At 42.9% G+C, this 10,364-nt stretch overlaps 1 protein-coding gene across 1 annotated transcript; it reads left to right on the top strand.

Moving 5' to 3' along the window:
* Positions 1-9,614: 9,614 nt before the first annotated feature.
* On the top strand, positions 9,615-10,364 carry LOC308142891 (uncharacterized protein; the record flags this gene model as incomplete). Its single annotated transcript, XM_080513499.1, has 1 exon — positions 9,615-10,364. One exon carries the CDS (start codon positions 9,615-9,617, stop codon positions 10,362-10,364), a length of 750 nt encoding a protein of 249 aa, XP_080369625.1.

Below are 10,364 nucleotides of genomic sequence, written 5' to 3'. Positions count from 1 at the left end.
GTGCATGAAAGTACCAGTTTCTTCAACTGAGACAGAGAGACAAGAAAAGGAAAGCCATGCTGTGCAAAAGCTGTGTTTATTAGCTGTGTCACGCTGATACGATTATATAAAAAAGAAATGTTGAAACCTGTCTGGTTGCCTACATGAACCTGTGGTCGCTTTCCCTCACTGAGCTCCTCAGGCTGTCCAGCATGTCCGTCACCTCATGGCAGCGTATCCCCCCCACCCCCCCCCCCCCCCCCCCCTCACCCCCGCCCCCACTCCCCGTCACCCCGTCCTCCGTTCTCACACACACGGCATAGAGAGGTTTTGTTTTGTTTGAGGTTTGTGTACAAGATTTAATCTGAGATGAAAAATGTGTCTGTACTTGAAAGAGTGATGTAGTTCATGTTACCATGTTGTGCTTTTATTTTGACCCCCACCCCCCCCCCCCCCCCCACCCCCCCCCCCCCACCCCCCCTATCCGCTGGAGAGACAGAGAAGACTTATAGTTTTTCTTCTCACAGCTGCAATAATCTCATCTCCATCTTTCACCTGCTCTATATTTATTCTGCCCTGTCCTGTATGTCTGTTGTCTTCTTTAGCTGTCACTCCGTTTCTTCTTTCTCGATCCTAACCTGGACGGGTTGTTGTAATAAATGTAGGAGGTATTTGTTTCTTCTTCTTTCTTTCTTTTTTTTTTTTTTATTCCATCCATTCCTGTTTGTTTCTCCAAGCCAATCCAAATCCGACCCGACTGGATCTTTCTCTGTGTTTGTGGTCTTGTCCTCGACTCCGAGACGTCGTGTCTGCCCTCGACGGTAGAGCTGTGTGGTTTTCTTTGTAGCTGGTGATAATGTAGAGTCAAAGTCTTTTCTGTCACATCTTGCCATGAAAAAACAAAACAAAAACCCAAAACACATAAGGAACTATTGTTTAATTTGTTTTTTTGTCTTTTCTAACAAGTAAAAAAAAAAAAAACCCAACAAAAACAAACGTGTGAGATTAGATGTTTTGATATGATGCTCTCGTTTTCACGTCCAGACGGAGAACAGACTGGCAGAACATGCTGCATTTCTGACAACACGTGTCAAGATTTCTGAGGAGCGTGTTACTTTTTTGGCATGACAGAGCTGTGTGTGTGTGTGTGTGTGTGTGTGTGTGTGTGTGTGTGTGTGTGTGTGTGTGTGTGTGTGTGTGTGTGTGTGTGTGTGTGTGTGTGTGTGTGTGTGTGTGTGTGTAAATGCATCCACACATTTGTGAACTCACTGAAAGCGCAACAGTCTGACTTCCACTACTGTATTTGTTGTTGTACATATAGACCTGTGTATATTAGCTGTACGATAATAGCGGCACCATGACTTGAATAAAGCTGAGGGCTCGTGATCCAGTTTCTTGCTTGATTAAATGTTGGAAAATGTTCTGCACTGACAATGAACAAACTGCAAACTATTCTGAATATAGAAAAAGACCTAATAGAGAGATAAAGACTTAGATTTGTAGAGGCAAAGAAAAGTAATACACACGGAAAACCTTGAAGTCCTGACGTTGTTTTCTGGAAGCTTCAAGACGTAATATGTAAAGTGTAAGTGGGCATGCTCAGGCTGTGACTGTTTATTTAGACCACGTGATTTTCATGCCTCGCGGGGCCTGAAGCCTGAAGCCTGAAGCCTGAAGCCTGAAGCCCCACTAACAACGTCATTTAGAAGCTCAGCGCTGATTGAGGCACTTCCTCACAGAACCGGAGCGAGTCGTCACAAATACCAGCTCGTCAGCAGCCAGAGCTTGCAAGCAGTTAAGAATCGAAATCAGGTCAACTATTTACGAGTACGAGTCTGAAACTCTTCCTTCAGTGTAGAAACTGAAGGTAACTAGTGATGCGGTGACCAACAGTTTCTAATAATCTCATAAATTTACAGCTTTACCAGTGGTTGAGCTTCTGTCTCAGAAACAGCGTGACCTGGTTCTATTCCTATCATTAAATTTATACATTCTTTTTATTTAATTTTTTTTTTTTTTTCAATCGCCAGTCTCCGAGGCTCAACATTTTTACGGGATCGGCGCCTATATGGTTGTTGTAATGTTGTGGTGGATAAAAGGTTCTGCACCCACTTTACTTTGGACTTCAGTGCTGCCACGAGACCTGAAATAAACCCCTGTCCCACCAAGTATTGACATCGAGAAACACACTGGTGGTAATAGTGAGAGGTTAACGTAGCTGTTCCCATGTGAGGGGCAGCTGTGTGGTGGTCGGCTGGGGGGGGGGGGGGGGGGGGGGGACCTGTTAAAACATGGCAGCACAGAAGTGTGAGCAAGTGCCAGAAGTAGGAGGATGTGTTTACTTTGGCTGAGGTGTGAAACACTCTGCTGCTGATCCATCCAACAGACTCATCTGAGCAATGATGAAATCAAGCCTCTGCCCCTAATGGTCACATTTCTTTTCTCGTTGAATGCTGCAAAAGCGTTGCAGACAAAGTTTGACCAGTATATGAGTATATGAAATAATGCTGTATGACCGGTTGAAGAAGCCCGTTGAAGTCCAGTTACGGAATTGTGCAGAATTCCGTGAACGTCGTTCACACACAATTAGAAGAAATTTACTAGTCACCTCCAGCTGACCCTCCAGTTACAGCAATGTTTCACACCGAGGGTGCAGAATGCGTCCCTCTCACTGACCACTGCCCCCACTGACACACACACACACACACACACACACACACACACACACACACACACACACACACACACACACACACACACACACACACACACACACACACACACACACACACTGCAGTACCTAGATCACTTGAGCACAGCATAAATCCACTGGAAAGTGTGAAACATTGCAATATATAATTTAATAACCTAAAACTTGCACGGACAACTCGTCCACAAAACTGCAACCCTGGACAACTCGTCTATGTTATACCAGACATCTTGCCCACGACTAATTTTTTTTCAGCATTATTGATTTGAAGGATTGGAATTCAAAGTATATTTGACACATTTGGAATGATTATTATTTGACACAAAAACATGCACGTGTAATAAGGTTGACAACGTGATGTATTTTTAGCATCTTTGAAATGGCAAACAGTGGATTTGTTGGAACAGAATAATCAGTTTGATTTATGAGTCTAATGACCTTCTGAAGTAAAAGAATAGGACCGATGTTTGTCATATTTCCACAACTCAGATATGGAAGAATGAGGGAGTTATATTATAATTTGAGTGAATTTTGATCTAGTACTGATTGGATTTTACACATTATGCCAATATTTTTGGCAAATTTTGACTTCAGGATATTTATATGCGGCTTCCAGTGGAGCTTTTCATCAAGAGTAATTCTTAAAAATGTGTTTACATGCACTTGTTCAAAACAATATGATACTATACTCAATATATATGAAAAACACAGAAAATATCAATTTGAAAAAACAATATGTGAAAGTATATTTTATAGGATTTATTTTCTGAAAAAAATTCCGAAATCTCATCCATGGAGTTGTCCAGGGTTGTAGTTTTGTGAACGAGTTGTCCTTCAGTCGTTGAGGAGTCTGTGAACTGTGACTCAGGAGACAGACGATCTCCTCGTCACTCACCAACTCTAGTGACTGAGGATGAAACACAAAGTCCACTCAACCTGATAGAGATGCAAAAGTATTGACGAAGCACTTTGCATTGACCATTTATGGTAGAAAGTGGGCGTGTTGACGGTGGGATTTGAACTGCACAAACTTCCAGGTGGACTGTGAAAAAGTAACTTGTTTACTTCACCGATTACTTGTTTTTAAACAGAACTAAGTTAGATTTTTAGTTACTTATGCAGCTTCCAACAACATCCCCCCATCATCTCAACATAAAAATTACAACTGGTTTTGCCCAAAACTCTGCTGATCCCTGCCTCCTGCTCCTGATGATACATATTTAACCTTTGACCTTCATTCTTTGTTGTATTTATATCTGACTCACGGTTTTATTATTTTTACTATTACTGGTATTTACCTACCCAGAGATGCAGTTGTTGTCTGTTGTTGCACTATTTCTTTATTTATTTGCACTGCCTGTTCTATGCGACTTCATTTGCCCCCCCTAAAGTCTTTCATTGGTTGACTGAGTTACAAAGAGGGCGAATATTGCAACGTTAAGGTTCATTGATGACAATGGTTGGTTCCAATTCTTTTTTGTTACTGAACCCACCGCTGGAACACGTGGGCCTGTGATTGGCTGAGAGTGGAGAAGGGGGCGGGGTCAGGTGAGCGTGCATGAGCTGCCTGTGTCTGTCTCAGTGGAGGAGGAGGGAAGAGGGGCTGGTTGTGTTTAATAATAAAGCTGCTTTGCAGACAAGAAACTCGTCCTGTGGGACGCTATAATAGTAACGCACAGTGACTTTGACAAGTCATTTTAATCTGTTTTCTAGTTTGGAAATAGTAATGCGTTAGATTACTAGTTACTGAAAAAAGTGGTAATATGAGAGTAACGTGTTACTAATTAATGCATTACTGGCATCACTGACTGTGATCTATATGAGGAAAGTGCGTCCAGATGTGCGTATGCATGGTTTTATTGATCTGAATATTTTTGGGTGCAGGTACATTTTTAGTAGGAATCCTACGCAATGTTTTATAAATGTGGCCCCAGGACTGTGACCTTTCTCTAACCTGCTGTGATGAGGCCGGACTGTCTCAATCTTTTCTCATTCTTTTTTGTTAAAAGACAATCCTCATCTGTAAATCGTGGTAATATTTCACAATCACATCGTCGCCTGAATGTTAAGAAAGATGATGAAAATGTTATTTCCCCGAATATAAAGAAAAACAATTTTTTTTCCCAATACATGATATTTTGAAATGTTTTTTGAAATGTTCAGTGGGAGACCCCTTCCACAAATATTTCATTTGCAAATAAGAAAGTCTGCTCAGTCCTTCAAGTTTCTTTTCCAGAGTAGATGGTTAAAGCTTCACACAGGAGATTATTCCAATTACATGTTGAGACAAGCTTTTATTTTCAAATGTTTGTTTAGAAAATTCAGTGGCGGATTCAGGGTTTAGAATCCTTTTCTTGGGTGCAGAGGGGTTTGTCTCAGGCTCAGTCTCATCCTTCTTCCTCTTCCTATTCCTAAGAGCCAGAACTAGTTGAAAATAGATGTTTAAACCAGGCCATAATCTGGACGGTTGTTCTGGCTGTTGACTAGACGTCCAGATTACGGCCTGGACAGATGGATGTGTTTTGGACGTCGTTGGACTTGGCTTGTTCATTGGGGTATTATGAGTTTTGCATCCTTTTCTTGGGTGGGAAGGTTGAATTGGACTTGAAGGAAACAAGCTTCTACTTTACCTCCAGCGGTATCTGGTCTATTGAGTCATCTCCAGAGATTAACCTTTTGGCTCCTTGTCATGCTTTGTAAAGACATTTTTATATTGAAAATATAAAAAAAAAGAAAAGGAGATGAGGTATGGACGGAACCAAAGTATTTCCAGTGGTAGAACACAGCCTATTGTTAATGTGCATCCATCTATATTCTATGCTGCTTTATCATCATTCAACAGAAAAAGAAAAAAGAAATGTTCATTTACATGGACCTATATATACACCTGGTTCAGGGCACCTGGTACAGAGCTGATATGAGCATGCCAAACCTGTAGGGGGCAGTGTAGCGATAAGCATGAGGCTATGATGGCCAATTAGAATCCTGGAGAAAAAAAATAACACCATGTCACGAATTGTGACGTAAATATCCGCATACCCCCCTTTAGATGCAATTGCAGACATAGAGTTTATCCAGATCTCAAGTTTTCAGGGATCATCGTTTGTGGTGAGTTTTAGCTGCGTTTATGTGTAAATATGTGGTCCAAACAGTGAAATATCCCTTTTTTTCAAAAATCAGGGTATGTGGAAATGTGGCCTCAGAATCTCAAAATATCACAAGAGAGGAAACGTGAACCAGACAAGAACAATGTCCATCTAGATTAAAGTGATTGGAAAGTTTTTAATTAGCCTGGATCCTGAATGTGCATGCATCTTTAAAAGTATGACTTACATTTCAGATGTTTTTCATTTGGAGTTTCTAGATGATATTAAGAGTGTCTGGACTCATCCTACTTGAAAATAAAAACCAAACAGACTTTGTGGCTCAAAGGCACATTCTGTTCTTATAGTTCTTCTAAATCACTTCCATCACTTTTCATGATCTACAATGGGTCCCTTTGCTTGCTCTAAACTTTCTCAATTAAAGCTGGTCTTGTGTAAAGATATTCCAATAATCCAATTCACAGTTTGGGATTAAATAATTATGTGCAAATTATTTGTCAAGTCAGAATAACATTTAAACTGGAAGCAGCCACAAATGTTTTGCAGATATCTGAAAAGGGAACGTTTAATAAAATGATGAGATCAGTAAATAAAATAAAAACATAAAACATCTGTGGTTCCTGCTGCACTGATATTCATCTTGTTTAGGCAATCCTCTGTGAATCCAACACATATTCCATATTGCAAGCATTTAGTGGAGAAGTAGTGCAGCTTCTTTGTTCAGGTGATTTATTGTTTCAATGTGAAGGAAAAAGCTGACTAAAAAAAGACGCCCTCAAGAGGACTAAAAAGATTATTTTCCCTTCACACAACTAATACTTTTGTCAACAAACGCTGCTGAGCCTGAAGTGCATCTAAACTAGAATACAAAAAAAACGGTACGATCCATAATAAAGCTGAACTGCAGCCGACGTCAGAGACTTGTTCAAGGTTTCCTCTCACTGCTGCTGAAATAAACTCCCTTCATAAATACTTTTATTACATAATCATTCACCTGATCTTACATCATCTTCTTTATGACAGGGTCCACTTCTGTTGTTTCACCTTTATCCTGGAGATGAGCAGACAGGTGGCAGGCCGCCCGGCCTCTGAGTCTGCTGTGGGTGGGCATCCGCCGAAAGGTGCCAAACTCGGTCAGAGCGGCCGGCCAGCCGGCCGGCAGAGTCGGGCACCGAGTTCAGTCCCAGTTCAACCCCAATTCACCCGGCATGACCTATGACACGCCTTCAAATCAGCCTGTGTGGTTTGCATTCCTGCAGCGAAGTTATCTCGTATCATACAGACTCTTCAAGGTTTTTAAGATGTTTCACCTCATCCGAGAAGTTTTGTCAGTCTTTCATCAGTTATTGTAGAGCTGAAGACGTTTCAGTGACTTCTAACACATTATCATAAAGGATGATTAAGTTCCAGCAAGTCCAGCTGTCATCAAAGACAAGAAACGCATGCTCATCTCTCAATATTCATGCTCTTTGATTCGGGATGAAGCAGTTTTCAAACTATGTTGTCTGGTTTTCATCTGTGATTATTGGTATCATTCTTGTACAATCTGTTTTTCTGCCAGCTCGGGTGAATAAACCTGGCGTCACCTGTAAAAGATCACGGCCTGTTAACGGTGTGACACTACCCTGAATTTTGAATCGATTTGACCCAGCGCATGTGACACTAATGTGAATAAAGCAGGGGCAGATGATGAATGGATGGTTGGGTGGATGGATGATTAGGTTCGGGATTTATGACCGTCTGAAGCTTGATGAATTATACATCAAACCTCAGGGGACGCACGCTCTAAGAAAGTAGCAGAACAAATTGTCAGAAATTCCAAAAACGAGCTGCAAGCAGTCAAACTTAAAACCAGTGACTCAAGAATTACCCTGTGAACATAACTGTCATGAGTCCGTATCAGAAAAACCCGCATTTGCAATTAGTATTTAGGTAATATTTAAGAAACCATGATTTCTAAGTCCAAAAAGTCTTCTAAAGTTAACTTATTTTAGCTGGAGCTGCTCACTACGTAACAGTTCAAGTTTCAACTCATTGATCCGGCCGCATGACAGTTAACTGATGTGGATTGTAGGTTTAATAACCTAAAGACTCATTGGGATCACTACCCCAGTGTTTCAGTATCGGTGCACTGCGCACTGTTTTAAACGTGTGCTTTTTTTTTTTAAACGTCATCCGACGTTGGCTAAAGACTGAGGAGAAGGGACGGAGAGAAGTTACCAGATTGCATTCCTGGTTCTCACAGCTGAGGCGTGAAGTGACGCCTCCGGGCTCATCAGTTCTCATCAGTGTGAAATCCTCACACCTCCGCTTTAACTGGATAACACAGCTTCAATAGCCTTTATTAAAGCACATTATGTTTGAGTTTTAGCCGTTTAGGATGCAAGTCATCCATGCAGTCGCTCGTACCACAAATCCAACGGCAGAGTGGTGAGATTCAGACGTGTGATCGAGAATAAAGCTTCAAAAGAAGGAGCGCTGCTGTTGTTGAATGAGCTCTGACTATAAAACAATAATGTTGGTGAGAAATGGTGGGATATAAAGTGGAGGAGATCAAAAGAAGGTAGAGGCGAGTGTCAGGGTCAAGGTTGGGAGGAGGAGGAGGGAGGTTTCAACCTGCAATAAAGAAATAACTGAATAAACATCTTATCTTTAATTTAAGTATTCTAACTTTTTAAGACATCCACATATTAAAGGTGTTACAACTTCTTCAGAAAGCCCTTCCTGTCCATCAGCTGGTGCAAAACATCACAAAGACCACCTTGATGCCTCTGCTTGGAGTGTTTTATTGGGAAGATATGCGAGCCGGCACTTCTAAAATACATAAAGCCACAAATCCAGGTGAATTGTTGATTATGCTAAGATCCAAGGAGGGCTGACGCACTGCTGATGAATGTTGTTGCACGCAGGAGTTTCTCTATGAATTCAGATGATATGGTAGTCCAGAAGAATTAACCAAGCTCCAAAATCTGATCACAGTTGGATAATGGTGCCGATTCTCAATCAGTGCAAATGTGCCTGGTTTTGCCCATTTTTACACCAAACAGGCTCAACTTCATGCACAGAGCCGCCATTCATCCCTGTGCCAAACGTCTCAGAGCTTAACAACAGAGTTTTAACAATCAGGCTCAGTCAGCATAATTTTCCCTGCTGTTTGCTTATTTTATGTCCTCCAACCTTTTTTTTTTTTTTGGCTTGAATATATTTGGATGCGTTTTTTTTTTAACATGGAGTCATAGGAAAAAGTACTTCACGTTTTCTATGAGTTTTGCTGGAAAATGTGGAGCATGCCTTGAAGGTCACACGCTTACACAGTGTTTCTTCTTCATACGTTGTTGTTTCTATGATCCAGTTTGCCAACCCTCTCTAAAACATTTGTGTAGATGTGTTTAAAAGGACAGTGACTGCAAGAGAAATCAGATCGCTCCACACCAATCTGTTAAACATGTGCAAGATGCATCTGGTTTCTGACTTGCTGCCTGAACAAAAAGCCCAAAAAGTAAAAAAAAAAAAAAAAAGCTGTTTATTGTTTTCAGCAGGAGTCAAAATTCACACTTCCACTCCTGTATGGCTGAACTTTCCCAGACTCAGAGGAGAGGGAGACACAGAGGCAGAGGAGGAGGTACTGAGGCTGGCAGAGTGTGTGTAGGGGCAGTGGCCTCTGCCTTTGGACAGTGATTGTTTGTGAGAATCTGCAGAGGTGTCACTTCACACCTCTGTGGCCTGGCCCGGACTTATAAACCGGTGGAGCACAACCGAGCAGCACTCACAGCTTCCAAGTAAGTCAAGTCAGACCAGATCGCCGGGCTCTTGCATACAACATGGATACCTCCTCCGTGCCTCTCCTCGACTACAGCCTGCAGTACCAGTGGTGTTCCGACTCAGATCTCTCCAGCCTCTCCTCCCCGGAGACCCTCTCACCCATCCACTCCATGGACTTCAGCCTTTCTCCTTCCTACCAGCAGCCTCCGCTCTCCACTCCCAAGGCAGCTAAAGCCGGATACTCCCAGACTGTCAAGTCCTCGTCCTGCTCCGTTTCCAGACGTGGTCGGAAGTCGGGCCGTGTGGCCCGGATCCGCAGCAAGCAGAGGGAGAGCGCCAGCGAGAAAGAGAAGCTGAGGATGAGGGATCTGACGAAGGCTCTGCACCACCTCAGGTCCTACCTCCCGCCTTCGGTTGCCCCCACTGGACAGACTCTGACAAAGATCGAGACCCTCCGCCTCACCATCCGCTACATCTCGTACCTGTCGGCCCAGTTGGGCCTCAGTGAGGAGGCGCTGTTCCAGCGGAGGGAACAAGGAGACACCTCGGCCAGCGACGCCTCCTCACCCGACATCCTCGCATACTTCCAGAAGTCTGCCGCGGGGGGAACGGAGAGCCAGAGCCGGGGTCTGACCCAGAGCGTGTACCCAGTCCAGTGTTACAGCCAGAACCCCATGTTGCATTCTGGGAGCTGTGGTTTTGGAGTGGACGAGTACAGCAGGCAGTACAGCGAAGCCGCCCAGGGTGACCTGAGCTCGGACCCCATCCTGCAGTCTCCTCCTGCATCGCAACCCTCCTGTCAGGTATGA

Source organism: Blennius ocellaris, assembly GCF_963422515.1.
Source record: "Blennius ocellaris genome assembly, chromosome: 1".
Taxonomy (NCBI): Eukaryota; Metazoa; Chordata; class Actinopteri; order Blenniiformes; family Blenniidae; genus Blennius; species Blennius ocellaris.
Note: the sequence above shows the minus strand (reverse complement) of the source record. Positions and strands in the feature narration are given on the sequence as shown.